This window comes from Colletotrichum higginsianum, chromosome 6 (genome assembly GCF_001672515.1).
Source record: "Colletotrichum higginsianum IMI 349063 chromosome 6, whole genome shotgun sequence".
Lineage (NCBI taxonomy): Eukaryota > Fungi > Ascomycota > Sordariomycetes > Glomerellales > Glomerellaceae > Colletotrichum > Colletotrichum higginsianum.
Genome location: NC_030959.1, coordinates 548,111 through 567,943, shown reverse-complemented (window position 1 = coordinate 567,943; position 19,833 = coordinate 548,111). Strand labels below are relative to the sequence as shown.

Below are 19,833 nucleotides of genomic sequence, written 5' to 3'. Positions count from 1 at the left end.
GGCAGAAACTCCCGGAAAGTCATGCTGGCTGAGGAGCTGCCTTAAGACAAGTTGGTAGAACACCAACATGGCCGAAATGCCGTCGTTTGAGACAGCAACTTGCGGTCGTGAAATGCTATCATCTGGATCTGCTTGGGGTGTTAGCACCATGCAGCGCCAAAGGAGCAGCTCTACTCGCCATTAAGGTTTAGAAGCTCGGCTTCAAGCGTCTTGACCGACCTAGCCCTTAAATACTTCCTGACATGCTTCAAGAGAACAGGGTATTGGCTCAGGGACTGCAATGGGTCACCCGACGTCTCCGTACTGTATTCCAGCTCGGCGCCGGTCCAGGTGTCCGCCGCATCCAGTCTATAGGCCAAGATATTTGCCAGAGCAAGAAGACTGGAGGTTGTGGCGTTAAAACTAGCAGATTGCACATGGAAAAAAAGATAATCAGTCCAGTACTCCGTGGCGTAAACGTGAAACCCGTGAAGGCCTTTGATCAGTCGGAGTTGTCTGTCGTACTCTTGGTAACTATTGTTGAAGACCGTCAGGCCCGATAGAAGACAGGCCACCGTCGCCAAGCCATGTTCCTGGAGCGTTTCGTATTCGTCGATGAGCAAGTTACTTGAGTGACTCTGAAGGAACCTGGATTGCATCAGAATCAAACATCGTTGGTATTGTCTACACAACTTACAGCTTCACTGAAGAATAAATGAAAGTCACCGCAGTGGTTTGTTTTTCTTCGAGTAGAGGCCCGCAAATATCAAGTATGTAGTCTGGGGCCAGGTGACTAACGTCCGGGTCTCCAGGGCTGAACGTTACAGCCGACAAGAATTCGAGTCTTTTCAGCGGCCGCTTTTGGAAAGCCACCCAGCCAAAGATACACCGAACGCGGTCGATGGACCGATCGTCCAGCTGAACAAGGATCCGGGTAAGTATTCTTTGGTAGCTGACCAGCAAATCAGTACAGGTAATCTATGCGAGAACTGGGCATGTTAGTTACTCACAAGTCTTTAAGCTTGGAGGGAAGTTGATTTATGGATGTCTTGATCTCATCGCCGCTATAGAAAAGATTGGTTGAGAGGTAGTCAAGAACCAGTCGAGCATACAGAAACATTCCTTGAGCACATTCTATGAGTAATCGGACTTTGCAAATAGTGCTGGAAGATGTGTTTGCACCTACCGTCAGCTTTCTTAGCAATGCTACACTCGATATCTTCGATTTCGTCTCGAGTCAGGCCAAGCTGCGTGAACCTTCGGCAAAGGGACTGCAGCCTGTGCGATGCATACTTCCGGATTGCTTTCTCCATGTTGACTTTCTCGTTGGTGAGAGATAGTTTCTGATCGTTTCTGAGATGGGTTGAAATCGCTATTGAAGCTTGGCAGGATATGAGGGCTTTGCAAATGGTGCCACCACTTGCAGACGAGGACGAGCTCGACGTGATGCTTTTCATCAGAGTTGCCACGCGAGCTTGCTTTCCGGGCTGGCACTCACCAAGGCCATCAAGCACCACCCAAATGTACTCTGTCTGACCTGGCTCACCACAATTGACCTTGATAAGGTCTTGTAGCAGGTGTTCGAGGGCGGGGACGGTAGGAGCTCTCTTGCCCAGAATGTACTTGTCGTAGACGTGCGCGACTGAGTCGCTGTTTTTCTGAACAAGCTGCAGAAGCAATGACCGAAGAATTTGCTCGTACATTGTCGATGAAGCATAAGAATCGGAACAAAAATGGTAAAGAACGAACCTCTTGTCAGCCTTCATGAAGTTGATGAGTTCCGCGCATATGAAGGACTTGCCGGACCCAGGAATGCCTTGCAACCAGAGCGACGGAGTGTCTGCTTTGCGCTGGAGCCATGCCCTCACCCTAGAAGACTGAATGAACCATGAACAGGTCCCAGGGTATTTTCTCGCCTCTGCTGAGATTGAATCAAATATTGCCAGTTGATCAGACTCGTCATACTTGAGCCATGATGTGATGGACTGGTACTGCTTGGCAGATTGCTCTGCTTCTTGGTTGCTGAGGTTCTCCAGGCTCTCTTCTCTCCATTGACGGATATCTTGGCGCATTTGTCGAGACTCGACTATGTTCAGAGCATTGGTATCTTTGTCGATCAAGTCGCCATGTTTTTCCATGTCTCCGAGGATGTTGTCGAATCTCCTCTGCAACCGGCCCCACGAAGTGACGAACAGGAGCTTCCAGCCTACTACAAGTCAGCAAATGAGCATGATGTCAGTCAAGGAGAGTAGTTGACCGTTGCGACGAACAAACTTGTAAGCATGGGTATGAAATTGCAATATGTCGTCGTAAAATGCCGCCAATGATTGCTGGAAGCCATGGTCGCTGGCATATGCCTTGCTGAGAAGCTCGAACCTCGTCATGAAGGAGGCAATGCGCGAGTACCCCTTCATGATGTGCTCAAACGCCTCGACGTACTCGCAGGCAATCCGCAGGATGAGAGTGACAGGTGCCCAAACCCAAGACAGAAAAGGCGTTCCATTACAAAGAATTTCCATGACCTTCGAGTAGTGCTCTATGCCGTTGAGTAGAGGCGTCAGCCGGCGCATGTTTCGAAGCGACTGCCGCGCAGCAAGCTGAGACTCGATATCCAGCGCAGCCTTGTGCACATCGCTCGTCGCCGATATCAAGCGTCTATCGCCGGAGGTCAAATGGTATTTACGTTCCCCTGATCCCAAACCGCACAATACGCTGAAACTTGTTATACAGCATCGTGTTTTCAACATGGAGAATGACCCTGGACGTTGTGGAGGAAGCATTGAACCAGGCAGGAAAGACAACTGTCCGATTCGACGGAAGTGTGTCTCAAAAAGACAGGCATTCTGTAGTTGAGAGGTTCAGAAAAGACCCAGGCGTCTCGGTCATGCTGTTGACACTGTCATGCGGTGCAGTCGGGTGAGGCCTGCACTTGTTTCCCCTCATATTCGCAGTAGCCACAGCTAACCGCATACAGATTGACACTTACCGTGGCGTCTCGAGTGTATCTCATGGAGCCTCACTGGTACGTAAGATGATTCCGTGGCTTGTGTATTGATGAGCTGAGATGGGCCTTTCTCTGCAGGAATCCCAACCTCGAAGAGCAGGCACTTGCTCGCGTGCACCGAATGGGACAGACTCGCGAGGTGACAACCGTGCGTCTCTACATGCGAGACTCCTTTGAAGAGGTAAGCTGTAGTACTCCATCAACATGGACGATTGGAATGTAGTGGGCTTGGTGCTGACGATATACTCAGCAAGTAATGGAGGTTCAGAAGACAAAGAAGCAGCTTGCCGGACTGCTGCTGTCGCCGCACGACGGTAGCCAGACGGACGACAGTCTGAGCGGCTTGCAGGTGGGTGGTTGAGAAGAGAGTCCTCGATGCAGCCCTTGTGCGCTAATCCCATGCAGAAACTACGATCACTTCTTTGAGAGTGGTTCTTCCCATTCTAGTGATGGCACATACGGTGATGACAACAAGTCAGCTGGGCAAGGTCCAGGCTGCTACTACACTTAACTACACCTGCAACATGTAGGGTACCTGCGAGGTGCTGGTTCAAGATGTGTTAGTAGGTAGTGAGCTGTGCCGCGTTGGGCCGCCCAGATGGTGATAAGTGAGAAAGCATATAATGCTACAAACCAAACATGGTTCATGGTAAAAGAAATTGAACAAGTCTGCCAAGGTCCATATAGTTACTAGAGTTGTCATGGTTATATCCATCAAATCGTTGTCACGTTGACAAAATATTTGTCGTGGCTCTGGAAGCCGGTCAACGCCGTCTGACAGGCGGCACCGGACCGTCCCGGGCCGTCTTTGGCGCGCCGTAATTCCGCCCAACCCACGTCTCACAAGCCCGTACCAAACGCGAGTACTGTCATTGTCGGACGAACACTCCCCATCCCGCACACCAGTCCATTGCCCACCATGTCGCGACGACCGGCAAAAGGAGACTACATCGAGACCGTACGTTTTCTCAATGGCCGAGTCCACAATCTCATCCCCTCTCCCGAGCCCGCCTGGCTGACCTGACCGCGAACAGGACACGGGCAACAAGGTCGCCCGCAAGGCGACGCTCGTCGGCACCCAAAACATCATGCTGGGTGGCAAGACCGTCATCCAGCCCGAGGTCATGATCCGCGGCGACCTCGCCCGCTCGGCACAGCCCTCCGCCGGCGGCGCCCCCGCGAACAGCACGGCCGTCGCCATCGGCCGATACTGCTTCCTCTCGCGAGGCACCGTGCTCCGGCCGCCGGGACGGATGTATAAAGGGTGCGTTTCCCACGTCACGATACACACCTGCACACACGCACCGAGCCCGTCAGGTTCCTGTGCTTTTGCCATTGCTGACCGTGCCGCTTCCCCAGGGCCTTTACGTACCTGCCCCTCCGCATGGGCGACCATGTCTTCGTCGGCCAGAACGTCGTCATCCAGGCCGCCTCGATCGGCTCGCACATCCACATCGGCCGCGACTGCGTCATCGGCGAGTTCGCCATCGTCAAGGACTACGTGCGCATCCTCGAGGGCACCATCGTGCCTCCCAACATGGTCATCCCGAGCTTCAGCGTCGTCGCTGGCCAGCCCGCCCGCGTTGTCGGCGAGGTGCCCGAGGGGGGCCACGAGGCGTTTGAGCTGCGCGAGCTGTACAAGACGGTCGGGAACAACCCACAGCCTTTGCCTGCGTAGGCAAGACGGGTTCCAGTGGCCGCGGAAGTGCGTGGGAGGGCGAGGGAAGGGGGTGCGACAGAGTCTTTCGGGTGCGAAGCAAAACGGCGTTTGGCGTGTGTAGGTCGAGCCAGGTGCTCAAATGATACCCCTGTTTTCTGGCGACACGACGGACCTCATATGGAGTGACCAGTGGGCAAGTATCCGCCCAATTTTTCTCAGTGGCCCAAGCCGTCTTCAATACCAGCGAAGCATGGGAAGCGGACGATGGGAGCAAGTCATGCCATGAGCTATTATTTCTACAAACGTTGCAACATCCTTCCAACTCACGAAACCAAAAAGCGCACGGCTTTGGACATGACACCTACCATGATATGCACATCACGCCGCAACGCCGATACCAAGCCCACCCTACGCCCTTTCAAGGCTCGCCCGGCCAGATGGATTCGGCCAACCGTCTTACCAGCTTCAGCTTGTTCATCATGTCCTCATGCGAGATCGAATTGCCCAGATGGTGGCTCGCGAATCCACACTGCGGGCTGACCCCGATCCTCGACAACGCCTGCTCGCGCGTCTGGCCCGCACCCTCGGCCACGAACTCGGCCGCCTGGAATACCCGCCCCCTCAGCGTTTCGAGGTCCTCGAGCTCCGCGAACTTGGATGTGACGACGCCCAGGACGACGTTCTTGTGCGCGGGCAGCGCCCGAAGGGGCTCGAACCCGCCGGCGCGGTCCGTGTCGTACTCGAGGAAGTAGGTGTCGGCGTCGATGTCGTTGAACAGCCGCGACGCGACGCGGCCGTAGCCGCCCTCGGAGAAGTGTCGCGAATAGGCGGAGTTGCCGCGGCAGAGGTGGATGCCAAGATGCATGTCGGCGGGCCGCGAGGAGATGCAGTCGTTGTACAGCCTGATGTAGGACCGCAGCAGGGCGTCCGAGTCTTCACCTGCGTCCTTGAAGCCCTGGAGCATCTTTTCCGAGCAGAAGTCTAGGCGAGCATCGTCAGTCAGCTTGGCGCTGAACAGTCGATTGCTAGGCATCACTTACACGCCAAGTTGGGGTCGTCAATTGTAACGTTCCGTACGCCATGGCTGTACAGGACATCCAGTTCGGTGCGGTACGCCTTGGCGATGTCGGCGAAGTACTCTCCATCATTGGCATAAACGTCTTTGGGGTACGCGTGTCCCTTCTGGTACCGCAGGTGATACCATTCGGGCGCCGGGAGGGTCAGCTTGGCCTCCTTGACGCGCCCGTGCGGGACGTTGCTCTTCAAGAATTCCCACTCTCGCAGATATGTACTGCCCTTGTGCTTGATCTTACCGGTGCAAACGATGGACTCGCCGGGCTTGTGGTCGCTCTCGACTGGGGAGAACATCATGACCATTGTCAGAAACGACGCCCGCGCACCGAGGTATGCGGACAAACTCACCAAAAGCCGCAATGTCCGGCACGTACATGCGGAAAATGCCCCGGCTCGGCGCGTCGACCTCCTCGAAGCCCTCCAAGCCGGTGAAGAAGTTGCCCCAGAACTGGTGGCGGCGGTATTCGCCGTCGTTGACGGCGCGGAAGCCGAGGTCCTGCTGCGTCTTGACGATGGCGCGCACGCCCTCTTCCTCGAGACGGTTCAGCTCCTCGTCCGCGGCGATCTCGGCGGCCTTGCTGCCGTCCAGGGCGATGCGTTTCTCGGACAAGGCCTTGGGCCGCAGCAGCGAGCCCATGTGCTCGGCGCGGAAGGGAGGCTTTTGGTGGTTTTTGGCCGCCATGAGTTCCTTCTGGACGGACGGGGCTAGGAACTGCATGTTTGATGAGCAACGGGGGCTTGGGTGCCCTGTTGCTGTTGTTGCTGTATAGACTTTGATAATTGGGTCGTCTGCGAACGCGAGTGGCCTTGTCAACGGACGGAATGGCACATGAGCAAGACGGATTTCAAACTTTGGCATCGGGTTAAGACGCGATTTGCGGCAGCCCTAGAATCCGCTCCCTGGTCCTGACGATGTCATCACGGTCCATCATCGCAACTTCTCTCGAGCGCGTCACGCCTACCGCTGCCCCCGCTTTCCCCGCCATTTGGTCATAAGTTGGGTACACAGGACCCGATGACAGCTAGCTACAGGAAGCTCAGGGTCCAATGATGACCACTTGACAGAAGTCGTTTAGGCTGTGTCTGTCGTCTCAAGCGTCGAGGTGGTGTATGTGGTGGCAATTAGCAACCAGGAAATGGGTTGTCGAGCCAAGCGCATGCGCCGCAGCAGCACAGCGGTGGAGACGGCAGAAGATTCTCGTTTAAATAAGAGGAACTGTTAGAAGCGGTCCATAATAGATCGACATGAAGCTTGGCTATGCATCGATGTCTTGAAGGGTACGATGTATACTGTGACTGAAGTATCGGGGCATGTCGATTCCCGGTAATTCTGCAGTAGGAGTCCAAGAAGGATAGGTGTAAGCTAATTTACCCACCGCTATTGCCTCCCATTGCACTTGGAGAGTCTCAATTTTTCTGATTCGGAAAACAAACAACTTGCTAATCGTTGGAATCTCAGTATTCAGAACATGTATCTGCAAGGTACCTAGAGCCATACCGTCATAGCCTCGGATTCGAAATCCTTATCGCTATCTTATCGAACCTTATCGCATAGCTTGAGTGGGGTCTGGTGGCGAGGTGTCGCGACGGTCCGGCGGACATCTAGGACCCCGCCTCGCCACTGTTGCATTGTCATAGCCTCCCGAGTCCCAGCTTCAAAACTCCTGAACCAGACTGCAGCATTACAGGTTGTTGCTCCTGTACACACCCGTCAATTGCAGTCCAACTTATGAGAAATTTCATCCAGTCCAATCCAATTGACACGCATCTAGCCCGCCTGTACCCAGCTTCGTCGGATCTCGAAGCGTACCTCGACCACATCTCGTGAAACAAGCGCCCCAGCTTATAACTGACGACACGTCTTTTGACGTCTCTTTCTGAACCCCGCTTTGTTGATTATCGTCTCTAATCGAAAGACATCATTTTGATCGTATGCAAACATGTCTACCTCCATCAACGACCTTCCGAATGAGATCCTGGCCCAGATCTTCTCCCACCTGGATCGGCCCGCGCCATCAGACTCGAAGCTGCATGACCAGCCATCATCGTTCATGCTACAAAATCTCTTCTTCGATCGAGACCTCAAAACAACTTCTCTCGTCTGCAGAAGATGGAGGGGTTCTATCCTGCCTGTCCTCTTCCGTCATGTCGTGTGGACCTTCGACCGGTTCGAGTTGCCGCTGATGGAGGAGACGGGAGACCCAGCATCCGCGATTGACTTTCTCGTTTTTGTCAGAGCCAACAACCTGACAAACTACGTCAAGACACTGACAATGTGTGTTGAGGATGCTATGGGCGGTCTTTCCTCGGACATAACCAGCAGTGCCACTCTCATGGAAACCGGCTTCGCGAACAAAGCTTCCTACAGCGAGGACTACAACTGGGTTTGGAGGACCATCTTCGAGCACATCGATCCTCTACGGCTGACAATCATCGCATCGCCTCGGGTACTCGCACAGTTGTTATCCTGCATGCTATTCCTCGGAGATGCGTGGAACTTCTCCATGCCCCAACATGTCTTGTCTCTGTCACGCAAAGACAAGAAGACGGCCATGAAAGAGTACATATCACCTGTCGCAGCCTCCTCAAAACAGGCACCTACGCCTGAATCATCGCATCGAAAACGCGTCTCTTGTGATCTTTTCACCATCCGTCCGTGGCAGGCCCTCCTCCTCAACGAGGGCTCTTCGACCCGCGTCTACAAGACATACGAGTTCTACCTCAAGCGTCCGCCCTCTATACTTGGCGCTCTCCTCGGAGCAGAAGAGTTCCCCAACGACGAATCGAAGATCGGCCCATCCATTCGCGACCTATCCTACGTCGGCATCTTCCCCCTTTCGAGCCACTTCAGCACCCTCGTCCAGAACATCCCTCGCCTCGAACGCCTCTTTGTGCAGCTTGTGCCTCGGAACGACATTCTCCAGGACGTCGACGAGATGCGCAACGTCGACCTCGCCGACCTTTGGATGGAGCGCAACACGGCCTACTCGATATTGTTTCGCGAGCTCTTCGACCCGGACCCTGACAGCCACTGGCTCGACCTCCGGGTCTTCGAGAGCGGCGATGCGGCTGACAAGGAGGCGTGGGATATGGCCGTGCAGTTTGTGCAGTTCAGCGGCGTCAAGGGATGGAAGGTCGAGAGCGAAGGAGTCTTCGTGCGGGACGGCGAGGACGGCTCCGGCGCGCTGTTCGGCATGTCTCAGTCAGTGGTACCGGAATCGGCATGATGAATTCGGGGCGGTGCTAATGCAGGCCAAAGTCTTCCGAGTCAACTTAGACGCATGGCGTTCAATGGCGTTGCACCCCTGCCTGTCTCCAGTGTGTCGCTCTACATGGGAGATGCCACAGCGCCGTAGACGGGATATCAAGGGTAAACCCACGAGTCCGCAACAAAACTTCATCAGTAACACATACGGTTTACTGGCAGCCCCTCTTAAGGTGACATGGACGTGGTTAGAGAGTCGTACAGGTCCCACGTTACTCACCTTCTCGAGCCACTGGACGATGGCACGTCCGGTTTGCGTCCTTTTTTGGGCTACGTACGAGATACAAAAAGCAGTATGAGAAGATCTAGGCGAAAAGCCTCGACTGTTTGCCACGTGCTGCCAAGCAATCCATGGACTCTCGGTGTCAGGAAGCTGGGGCGGGGAAGGGGACAAGGACTCTTCCCGTGTCCTTCCTCCTCCTCAATCCAGCCCCTACCATTCGGTTTGTTTCCCCTGTACTATGCTTCGGACCTATCATTCTTACGTCTTCAGGAGAAAAACGACAACACGGCTCGCCATGCGAGTAGAAACAGCACTTGTCTCGACAGTCGTCGCCTTCGCTTCGTCCCGAACGGCACGAGCCGATATGACTTGTGGAACATCGGCGTCACTAAATACGCGCCTTGCATGGAAAGCTCACATAGCATGCGCTGCAACACCCGTACGAAAGACGAGTGTCGGCCGAACGGCCTCTGTTGGAATCCGCGAGGCAGGTCGCTTAGGCGCGGGAGCTGCATCGATCCGACGTGTAGAAGAAACGACGAAGTGTGGAGGCTTCAAGCGCAATCCACTATCAGGCCTTGGCCGTTCAAGCCCTTCAGAGCTCCCGTGGGAAGCATCGGGACCTGTCGAGTTGGGAGGGGATCCTCTGCCACCGACAAGGGTTGAAGCACCGAAGTAGCGGGCGTAGTGATGCTTCTGCTGGTTTATGAGAATCAATTGTAGACCTGATTTTGACGTTTGAGAACTCGGGTGCATTTGGTGTCGGTTTGTTGAATGATATTGAAGGTGAGGCAAAGCAGTCGACGTAGAGAGGAAACAGATGTATTTTCTGACTATTTCTCTCGCGTGAACTGGACACCACACATCGAAACTAAAGACCGCTCTTGATCTAGATCAGCTGAGGTATTGAAAGCATTTACATCCTGCTTGAATCATGAGTCCACAGGTGTGTGGGCGGTTACCACTGTCAGCGAAACGATACCGAACCACGAACATGGCTTCATCGGCCACAGGACCGAGTAGGTCGGACCAATCAGATACCGAAGCTCAGGCTATTCCATGTACTGTGTAAATCATGCCCAACCCAGCAAACATATCCATCGGCCAGCCGCCGTTGCCGCGAAGTGTTTCAGACGTAAAGTTTACAGCCACATGGCGACGGACTTGCTGAGCTGAGGTTGCGTTTCAATGTGGGGCCGAAGGTGAGGCTTAAAGAGTGTTAGCCCCGGCGTGCCGGACAATGACATGGAAGTGACAGCTCACCACCTCTCATAGCTCTCGGTGAGGAGAAGGTCGGAGTCGGTGTACTCCACATCATGTGATTTTGCCCCCGCTGGGTGGCCCAAGCTCGCCTGACAAGAAGCGGATGCAGATCGATCATCTGACCAATAAGAGCCTGCAGCTTTAGCAAGCAAAGCCAATTGGCGGCGTTTCTCAGTGGCTGGAAAGTCCCGGTGTGCGACGGCGCGGCGTGTCGGGGAAGGGAACGAGGACGCCCAGACCAAAAAGAATGGTCGCACTTCTCCCCCCAAAATCAATCGACCTGACCGACCGAATCGAACCACACACGCACGAGCACTACATCATTACTACGGTCGTCCCCCTCTTATACCTCCTCCTCCTCCTCCCACTCCTCCTCCTCCTCCTCCTCCTCCTCCTCATCATCCCCCTTTCTCTCTCTCCGCATCCGCCGCTTCTCTTCGTTTCTTCCTCTCCCTTGTTCGCCCTTGGCCATTCACACGACGACTCACGATTTGCGCTGCACCCAAACCCCGACGCCGACAAAAACCGAAAACCCCGGTGCCCGAGCTCCCGGATATAGCTTCAATTTTCACCCTCAACTTCTCAAAACAACCCATACATCTCTCTGTCTGCCCATCTTTCTGCATTGGGCCCCCCCTTCTCCGCCGACAGGCTACTCGATGTCAACGCCTCTTTCGTCCCGACGAACGTGAGCGCCATCGCAGACCCGAAGCACTCGAGACAACGACTATATCGAAATCCCATTGCAGCAAAACAAGAAGAAAAAAACTACACGAGACCACCCCAACCACTTTTTCGCCAGCCAACATGGTCCTCACCCACACGACGAACCACACCTACTCCCACCCTTTCCCGACGGTGACGCTCGCATACTTCCTCCGCTACTCGTCCCCCAAGCTCAACCCCTTCTCCACCCATGTCCTCAGCACCGACACCATCGACAGCCGTCTCGACCCGGCCACGGGCAGGCTGCACACGACCCGCATCCACCTGAAGAAGTCGCGCATGCCGGCCCCCGTCTTCAAGCTCCTTCCGGCCTCCATTACCGGTGGTGGCTCCGCCGGCGAGAAGGCGACCTACGTCCTCGAGACATCCGTCATCGACATGCGCGAGGGCTGGATGCGCACCGAGAGCCGCAACCTCAACTTTATGAACGTGCTGTCCGTCGTTGAGAAGCAGGACTTCCGCCTGCCCGCCGACGCACCCCGCGACGCCGCCACTACCGACGTGACCACCACCCTTGTCTACAAGTCGCGCCTCGGCGAGAGGCTCCGCGGCGGGAAGAAGGACCAGGCTCCCTCGCCGGCCGACCACCCTGAGCAGAAGGACGGCCGCTGGATGCCCGGTTGGATGAGCGGCATTGGCGCCCGCGGCGTCCAGCGCAGCATCGAGAGCATCGCCTCGAGCAAGACGCAGGACCAGATGGGCAAGAGCCGCGAGGGCATGCGCGTCGTCCTGGAAAGGCTTCGCAAGAACGGCGTCGTCGGCGTGCTGGAGATGATGAGACGCGAGCGTCAGTTGGCCTGATCTGGTGATGGCCCTCTCCGGGGACTCGATCTGACGAATGCAACCTTTTGGAGCGTGACCTTGCCTGAAGGAGAGAGAGAGAGAGAGAGAGAGAGCACACATGTAAAACCATTCACGGCCGATATTCTGCAGGTCACGCTCTGAAGGTCACCCCCCTTGTACCCCTAACCCACCCACTTGTTGTACATTATTCCAGGACCATAGCGCGGCGTCTTTATGGCTTTTTTTTTATCGGCGGTTGGCGAGGACACGGCAAAGGAAACCAAAAATCCAAACGGCTCGCGACGGGGAAAACAAGAAAAATCTAGGGCTTCCTCTGTCATGCCGTTCTTGTATGACATTCCCCTCTCTTGTATTTGGGCACCGACGTAGGTAGTTGAAAGTGTTTGATATATACAAGACCCTCTAGTTGTTCCAATTCGCGGGCGCCACCCGGTGATTCCCATGCGAAACCGGTGTCTTGCTCCGTCATCTCCTGCAAGGACCATTGCGGTCCGTGGCTAATATGCTCGGACGGCGGCCTACGGGCGGTCAGTTTAAGCATGCGGCCCCGGATCTTGGCGTTCTGCACGATTGGTTTTTTTTTTTTGGACGGCTCCGGGCAGCACGAGAAAACGTGGTTAGACAACAACCCTCTTTTCTGGGCAAGCCAGGATATCCCGTGGCACGAAGACAGCGAGGTGTGGATGAAACAGTCCATTTGTCGAGATGAATCATCTTGATTGCCTCGCCAGCACCCTTGACCTTTGAGGGGGGGGGGGGGGGGGGGGGGGGGGCTTGATTCCGAGTCCCAACTTGCAGGCCCGTCTGTGTCCCTCTTTTTTGGTCTAAATAATAATCTACAGTATGAATACAACACCGTTACAACGTTAACGTTACCACCTACTACATCACTTTTCCGCCTTCTTCACGTCCGACGCCGCCGCGGCAGCGGCAGCGGCCTCCTGCTCCGCCATCATGGCCGCGATGTCCCCGGACACGAGCCAGTCCTTGACGGCGTCGACGATCTTGTCGAGCGACTCGCCGCCGTCGATGACGTCGACGAGGTTGTACACGTCGACGCCGGCGCGGTGGTCCGTGACGCGGTCCTGGTTGTAGTTGTACGTGCGGATCTTGTCGCTGCGCGAGATGCGGTGGCGCGAGAGCACGTTGTCGCGCAGCTGCGCCGCCGCCTCCTCGCGGGCCTCGCGCCGGATCAGCGCCACGCGCGACCGCATCAGCTTCCACGCGTCCTCGCGGTTGCGCGACTGCGACCGCGAGTCCTGCATGCTGACGACGGTGCCCGTCGGCGCGTGCGTCATGCGGATCGCCGACTCCGTCTTGTTGACATGCTGCCCGCCGGCGCCGCGCGCGCGCATCGTCTCGATCTTGACCTCGGACGGGTCGATGTAGAAGTCGCTGTCCGGGTTGTTGAAGTCCTTGGCCCCGTCGCCGCTCTCCTGGAAGGACGGCAGCACCCACACGGCCACGGCGCTCGTGTGCACGCGGCCGTTCTTCTCCGTCGCCGGGATTCGCTGCACGCGGTGCATGCCGGCCTCGCCGCGGAACAGGTCGTAGGCGCCCGGGTCCTGGATCTCGATGACGGCCTCCTGCAGCGCGCTCTCGCCCGCCGCCGTGGACAGGTCGCCGGCGGCCTCGACCGTGTCGTACTTGATCACTTGCGAGCGGTAGCCCCTGCGCGAGAGGTACTGCTTGTACATGCGGAACAGCGTGTCGGCGAAGAAGCGGCCCTCGAGACCACCGGGACCCGGACGGATCTCGAGCAGGCAGGGCATGTGGGCGTAGGGGTCCTTGGGCGTCAGCGAGGCCGAGAGCTTGCGCGAGAGGGCCGAGAGCTGGCCGTTTGTCGACTCAAGCTCCTCGGCGGCCATGTCCCGGAGTTCCTTGTCCTTGGAGCCCAAGAGGCCGTTGAGCTCCGCGATGGAGCTCGTCGCGCGTTCCCATTCGCGGAGGGCCGTAGCGACGCTCGAGAGCTCGCCCATCCGGCGGGCCGTTTTGGAGTCAAAGTCGGATTCGAGGGAGCGGGCGAGGGCATCGTGTTCGGTCGTGAGGGCGCGCGCTCGTTGGAGGAGGGCTGGCGGGAGGTGTGCGGTTGTGTCTGCGACGAGGGGAAGTGGAAACCGGGTTAGCTGGGCCCTCGGGGCGTGGACGAGGGGCGCGATGGGAGCTTGCCTGAGCTAGCACGGCGGATGAATTGGGTGCTGCTCCTGGGCTTCAGGAACCCTCCCAGGCAACGCCGACACACCCATGGCGCCGCGTTCATACTCGGGGCTGGAGGGGAGCTGAATGAGGGGGACTGGCAGGTGATATTTGACAGGTTTCGGGGAGGAATTGGTTGGTCGCAGCACGTCAAAAAACCAAAAAAAAAAGTTCAGTCGCAGATGGTCACTCTGTACCGGAGCTTTGATACAAATTCCAGAATTCCATACATCCCATCCACCCAAAAACCGTCTTACGTAATGCATCATTCCTCCCACTAACACGCACCATCAAAGAATTGAGTTTCCTGTCATCAAACCTCTCCCGCTTAATATTATCGAGTCAATTTGGTCGAGTTCACCATCTTGATCTACTCCTCGACAACTCTCGCCTTTAACCATACCACTTACAAATACCCTTCCCTCGCTCATTGAGTGCGGCTGTTCTTCAGACATCATCAACTAGTTGCACCATGTCTAGACTCCCGCACAGCTCTCCAGCTTGGCTCTGCCCTACGCAGTACAGGACAAGGGCCGGACTGAACTCCGACGACACAAGGTTTTAAACCGAATACCATTGCGGAAGCTCTTTTCTCAGTATCTTCCGGCTACCGCTAAGCAACAGGGCTTCTTCTTCCTCTTCTTCTTCCCGGGCTAGTAACGCCCTTCCGTTGACATGCGCTTCATGCGACCACCCAGCCGCACTCCACATTTAACCGCTGCTCGCTCGGCGGGCGTGGAACACGCTACGCCTTTCTCGTGTTTTAATGCAGCAGCTCAGCTACACCATTTCTCTGCATAGCCCGCAGTTGGGTTAAGCTTGAATACTTGAGGCTGTATTGGTAAATACCTAGTCTGGGCTGCAGAGTACTGTGCAGTGGAAAGGGTCGCCCCGCCTGCATGATCCTTCGGTTGCCAGACCGAAGGGCGCGAAAAAGAGTAGCTGGGAAAGCACATCGCCAGATGAGTCAAGCCGCTAGTGCGGGTTGCATATATCAAGGGTCTCTCGTTGAACACTAACGATCATCGATCACCGTCCAACACCTCCGCTTCATTCTCAACCCTCATCTCAGATAGAACCTAGGCTCGAGCATCCCCATACTTCTAACCCCCGGCGCCACTCACAATGGGCCTCGTCCTTTTCATCGCCAACAAGCGCTACTCCAGCTGGTCCATGAGACCCTGGGTGCTCCTCAAGGCCCTCGGCATCCCCTTTGAGGAACGGCTGCAGACCTTCACCGCCGGCCTCCGCCAGCCCGCATTCCTCTCCTTCTCGCCCACCGGCAAGGTCCCGACCCTGCTCGACGGCGACGTCACCGTCTGGGACTCCCTCGCCATCGTCGAGTACATCGCCGAGGCCCACCCGGCCGCCTGGCCCCGCGACCCCGCCGCCCGCGCCTTCGCCCGCTGCGCCGCCGCCGAAATGCACGCCGGCTTTGACGCCATCCGCGACCAGTGCTCCATGAACGTCGCCCTGCGCATCGACCTCGGCGGGCCTCCCAACGCCGCCCTGCAGCGCGACCTCGATCGACTGGACCAGCTGTGGACCGACGGCCTGACGCGGTTTGGCGGTCCGTTCCTGGCGGGCGGCGAGTTCACCGCCGCCGACGCCTTCTTCGCGCCCGTTGCGACGCGGATCCAGACGTTTGGGCTGAAGGTGTCGGAGCCAGCCATGGCGTATGTGCAGACGCTGTTGGAGCACCCTGCTGTCAGCCAGTGGATCAAGGACGGCATTGCCGAAACCGCACGGGAGCCGTATCATGAGGCAGATGTTGTGCGAGGGCGCAAGGTTCTAAAGGACTTGTCTCCGACCCAATGAGATTCCGGGTCATCTCGTGAACAATGGGATAATGGTTAAGTAGTAGCCTCTGGACCAAGGTTATCGTCAGTGAAGATGATGTTGTTGCATTTTGTGACACTGCGGTTCTCTGAGTTTCGTTCAATTCTTCACCACCTTTACCAACGTCGAAGCTGCTCCCAACAGACATATTTCCCGCAAAACCTCGACTGTCAGTCTCATCGCCCCAATAAAACGTGTTCAAGCAATGTAATCAATGATAGGCTCAGAAAGTGAAGTGTTAGACAGGCTATGAACGGGCTACCGCCAGTGAGCAGTCATGGTCCGCCGAGTCTCAGTCGGTCCGCTCCCGTATTGAAGAGCAAAATTGGCCTTTTTGTTGACCACCGACATAAAGACCATCCGCTACTAACCGGTTGGTTACTGGAAGTCAACGGCAGCTAGAGGATAGCAACTAGATATGAGCAATATGTAATGGCCAACAGAAGCAACGATACTGACAAAAGCAAAGGGATGTAGAAACCCAGGGCCTGCAGTTGCAGTTGCTTCTTTTGAGATAGACTCAATTGTCACTTGTTCAAAGGAGAAAAAAGGGCCACTCTCCACAGGGTAGTTGAACGCATATGGTCAAGAGGAAGGGTGTTGTCTGTAGTAGTTTGACACAGGTAAGCCACGGAGGCTATATGCCAAATCCGTCGGCGCAAGCCCACACTCGCGGCGACCATGACCCAGCATTCGGAGGCACGACGAGCCGGAACGACAGAAAAAATACGGACTGTCGACTCGGATCTCGGCCATCGACAACAGGCCGGCCCAAAACAGTGCTCACAACGGCTGTAAAATCCGGCAGACCAAAAGCCGCGACTCAGCTGGTGCGTTCAATGGGTCGGTCTTCCATTTGTGGGGTACCTGGAAAGAGTTTGTGAGAGTCGACCGTTGTGGGGGTAATAATTGCCGATTTTGTCGTCTCAGTCAACCAATTAGCAGCAAGCTTGCAAACAATTCATCAGCCCTGATGGTCTAGCGGTATGATTCTCCCTTAGGGTTGTCTTCACGACGATTCATTTCTGGGAGAGGTCCCAGGTTCGATCCCTGGTTAGGGCCCAATCCTTTTGCTTTTTCTACTCATTAGATGTGAAGTTATCCTCGGTTTTTGATGGATGTGACTGACATCTTCACCAATTGTATGAAAATGAACGGTTGGCTGACGGACGACATGACTGAAACTCGGTTGGGGGCGTGTGGGTGGGGCCCGAGCCAATGTCGACTGGAACTGTGACTTGGTATCAACGCCTGTCTTTTTACTGCTGGTGTTTGTGTCGAAGGAGACTCGAAGGGAGTGTAGTTGATATGAGAAAAATAGATTGTTGGTGTGAACTTACGGCACAAGGGCAAACGCAGGTTGGTCTCAACAGGTCGGCACTTTCCTCGAGTTGAATCCCAGAGCAAAGACGGTACGCGCAATGCCGGCCTGCTGCTGCCTCTGGATACTTGATGCCCTCTCCCCCTCCCCCCATCCTCCCCTGCTTTCCATAAACAAACCCCTATCGAGACTCCGACTCTCATCGTCTCGATACCGAATTCTCGATCTACAACTCAACCCAGAATCAGCACCAAGATGGACTGCTCTCGATGCTTCGAGTGCTTTCTCGGCCTGCTCTCGGAGCCCCAGCGGCAGCCTGCCGTCATAGTAGAGAAGCAACTCGGTGTGATCACCGAGCAGCCTGTTCGATCCGCTCATGATGCCGCCGGAGAGTTCATCGACATCCTCCGCACGGCTGAGAAGGGGGGCAAGAACCTCGAGCGCCGCCTCAGGAACATTGTCACCGTCAACTCCTGGACTGAGGAGTTGGCAAAGTACATTCTTCGGGGTATCGAGTACCTCGTCCAGCATCGCGACACCATTGGCCAGGTGGTCAGGGATGCCATGGATAAGGCTATCGAGGCCGCCGAGAGCGTCTTCCAGTTCGCAAAGGATCACCCCGTCTTCGTGACCCTCATCGCCATCGGCGTCTTGGTTCTCGTCTCCCCCTGGGTTCTTGAGGCCCTCGGCTTCGGCGAGCTTGGTCCAGTTGCCGGTAAGTCATATCTCACGGCCCTTGACACATGTTGAATCGACGTTGATGTCTGCCAAAGACACGTTCGCCGCCTTTTGGCAGGCTCGTTACGCCGGCTATGTCCCCAAGGATTCCCTCTTCTCCTTCTTTCAACGACTTGGCATGGTATGGAAATGACTTCTGTCTCGGGTCTGGGGGAGGCCTCGGGTATAGGCTAAGCTGTAGCCGTGTCTACACAATCACTAGATAGGTTGGTAACCAAGTAGCAAGTAAATACAGTACGTAAGATGAAGCAACATCCCTTTGAGCTTGCTCCCAAGGCAACCTTAGATCAGGTGATTTCTTTCGTTCGATGAACTACTTAACTGATGTTCAAGGGTAAGTATTAGTTACAAGGGTTCTCTGTTCCCTCATTCATCTTCCATATTCCCTCTGCAAGCAAAATCCCTCTCAACCAGACAACACTTACTTACCTTATACCACTGTACTGTTCTTTTTCACCAACAGAAACAACAACGCACCAACCACCTCCATTCATCCAGCAAACGTCGCCAAAATGATCGAGTTCTTCATCGTAATTCTTGTGATCGCCGCACTTGTGCCTTTTTTCCTGTCGCTCATCGGTTTCGGTCCTGTCGGCCCCGTCGCCGGTTAGTTTTCTTCCCGAATGTCTTCCAGTGCTTGATCGACTACTCATACGTTTCTTGTAGGCTCGTGGGCTGCCTGGTGGCAGTCCTTCTACGGTGGAGCTGTCCCCGGTGGCGGGTTCTTCGCCTACTTGCAGCACATCGCCATGACCTGGCAAATCTAGTCTCGACTTTAACACGGATGGATTGTATGCTGCGTTGCGACGAACTCTGTGTCCCTCGGAGTATCGGAGGGATTAGAACCATGGGAGGACTGGGAGCTACAGAGTGAAATAGGACGTGGCGTAGTGATGTTGGCAGATGATGGCGCTCAAGTGTTCAATGGCTACTTTTAAACCATTTGAAACTTTGAAGCTCTTGCAGAAGGAAACCGTCCGTATCATTGAATGCGATCTAAGTCGAGAATCACCTTCAGTTTTACCACCTCAATCATCACTTCACTCTGTCCTGTCCTCACACCACTCTGCCAGCAGGTCTGTTCGATTCAAGAGGATCGATCCATGATACTCCTCGTCACACCACGAGAGTCTGATCATGCACAACGTCGGCAACCTCGGCGAAGATGAGGCTCCCTTGGCCGTAGATCCAGAGAATACACCAGCAGCCATGTTTATGATTTGGGTTCCTAAGTGAAAATTCCCCTAGATGCTTGTCTCGTTTGCCCAAAAACTGCATTTTCATAGTCGGGTTGGAATCAGCCATCTCAATTGCCTCTCGGAAGAATGAGCTGATTGAGTATCGTTTACCAAAATACTGCCTGTCTAAAAATGACGACTTCCTGTGGCCAGAACGTATATATATCCATGTAAAATCCGTAAGCAACACCTTTGCATTGTCCAAGGGGTTTTTTTGCCATTGGATCTCCTCTCCTTTGAGACAGGAGAAAATCAAGCCGCGGGATGTACACTTGGTTCCAAAGACTGCATTCACTTGCCATCAAGTTGACCTCAAGATGAGGAGAAGATCAAGAGATAGGCCCTTTGGCTCCCATGCGTGTGAAGAAAGGCATGGTCAGGACACACTCTCGTCCCGGGCTTCACCCACTCTTACTCTCGCTCCCTTTCGACATCAGGCAGAACCAAGTCCTCTCCTTCCTTCATTTGTTTTCCGCAAACTCCAGGTCGAGGACTTCATTTAC

At 55.3% G+C, this 19,833-nt stretch overlaps 10 protein-coding genes across 10 annotated transcripts; 7 read left to right on the top strand and 3 right to left on the bottom strand.

The window, feature by feature from the left end:
* Nucleotides 1-1,113: 1,113 nt before the first annotated feature.
* Nucleotides 1,114-2,549, bottom strand: CH63R_08581 (NACHT domain-containing protein; the record flags this gene model as incomplete). Its single annotated transcript, XM_018303555.1, has 3 exons — nt 1,114-1,142; nt 1,166-2,185; nt 2,237-2,549. 3 exons carry the CDS (start codon nt 2,547-2,549, stop codon nt 1,114-1,116), a joined length of 1,362 nt encoding a protein of 453 aa, XP_018155578.1.
* Nucleotides 2,550-2,987: 438 nt separating this feature from the next.
* On the top strand, nt 2,988-3,344 carry CH63R_08580 (WD domain-containing protein; the record flags this gene model as incomplete). Its single annotated transcript, XM_018303554.1, has 3 exons — nt 2,988-3,001; nt 3,062-3,164; nt 3,234-3,344. 3 exons carry the CDS (start codon nt 2,988-2,990, stop codon nt 3,342-3,344), a joined length of 228 nt encoding a protein of 75 aa, XP_018155577.1.
* Nucleotides 3,345-3,902: 558 nt separating this feature from the next.
* On the top strand, nt 3,903-4,661 carry CH63R_08579 (Dynactin Arp1 p25 subunit; the record flags this gene model as incomplete). Its single annotated transcript, XM_018303553.1, has 3 exons — nt 3,903-3,941; nt 4,018-4,247; nt 4,343-4,661. The coding sequence occupies 3 exons, from the start codon at nt 3,903-3,905 to the stop codon at nt 4,659-4,661; spliced, it is 588 nt and encodes a 195-aa protein (XP_018155576.1).
* Nucleotides 4,662-5,061: 400 nt separating this feature from the next.
* CH63R_08578 (5-methyltetrahydropteroyltriglutamate-homocysteine methyltransferase) lies at nt 5,062-6,435 on the bottom strand (the record flags this gene model as incomplete). Its single annotated transcript, XM_018303552.1, has 3 exons — nt 5,062-5,624; nt 5,684-5,998; nt 6,066-6,435. 3 exons carry the CDS (start codon nt 6,433-6,435, stop codon nt 5,062-5,064), a joined length of 1,248 nt encoding a protein of 415 aa, XP_018155575.1.
* Nucleotides 6,436-7,657: 1,222 nt separating this feature from the next.
* On the top strand, nt 7,658-8,944 carry CH63R_08577 (F-box domain-containing protein; the record flags this gene model as incomplete). Its single annotated transcript, XM_018303551.1, has 1 exon — nt 7,658-8,944. The coding sequence occupies one exon, from the start codon at nt 7,658-7,660 to the stop codon at nt 8,942-8,944; it is 1,287 nt and encodes a 428-aa protein (XP_018155574.1).
* A 556-nt stretch (nt 8,945-9,500) lies between these two features.
* Nucleotides 9,501-9,884, top strand: CH63R_08576 (uncharacterized protein; the record flags this gene model as incomplete). Its single annotated transcript, XM_018303550.1, has 1 exon — nt 9,501-9,884. One exon carries the CDS (start codon nt 9,501-9,503, stop codon nt 9,882-9,884), a length of 384 nt encoding a protein of 127 aa, XP_018155573.1.
* A 1,391-nt stretch (nt 9,885-11,275) lies between these two features.
* CH63R_08575 (PRELI-like family protein) lies at nt 11,276-11,995 on the top strand (the record flags this gene model as incomplete). Its single annotated transcript, XM_018303549.1, has 1 exon — nt 11,276-11,995. One exon carries the CDS (start codon nt 11,276-11,278, stop codon nt 11,993-11,995), a length of 720 nt encoding a protein of 239 aa, XP_018155572.1.
* An 890-nt stretch (nt 11,996-12,885) lies between these two features.
* Nucleotides 12,886-14,244, bottom strand: CH63R_08574 (RF-1 domain-containing protein; the record flags this gene model as incomplete). Its single annotated transcript, XM_018303548.1, has 2 exons — nt 12,886-14,069; nt 14,241-14,244. 2 exons carry the CDS (start codon nt 14,242-14,244, stop codon nt 12,886-12,888), a joined length of 1,188 nt encoding a protein of 395 aa, XP_018155571.1.
* A 1,075-nt stretch (nt 14,245-15,319) lies between these two features.
* Nucleotides 15,320-16,012, top strand: CH63R_08573 (Glutathione S-transferase domain-containing protein; the record flags this gene model as incomplete). Its single annotated transcript, XM_018303547.1, has 1 exon — nt 15,320-16,012. The coding sequence occupies one exon, from the start codon at nt 15,320-15,322 to the stop codon at nt 16,010-16,012; it is 693 nt and encodes a 230-aa protein (XP_018155570.1).
* A 1,597-nt stretch (nt 16,013-17,609) lies between these two features.
* Nucleotides 17,610-18,859, top strand: CH63R_08572 (uncharacterized protein; the record flags this gene model as incomplete). Its single annotated transcript, XM_018303546.1, has 6 exons — nt 17,610-18,069; nt 18,128-18,213; nt 18,299-18,326; nt 18,384-18,426; nt 18,556-18,698; nt 18,759-18,859. The coding sequence occupies 6 exons, from the start codon at nt 17,610-17,612 to the stop codon at nt 18,857-18,859; spliced, it is 861 nt and encodes a 286-aa protein (XP_018155569.1).
* Nucleotides 18,860-19,833: the final 974 nt, after the last annotated feature.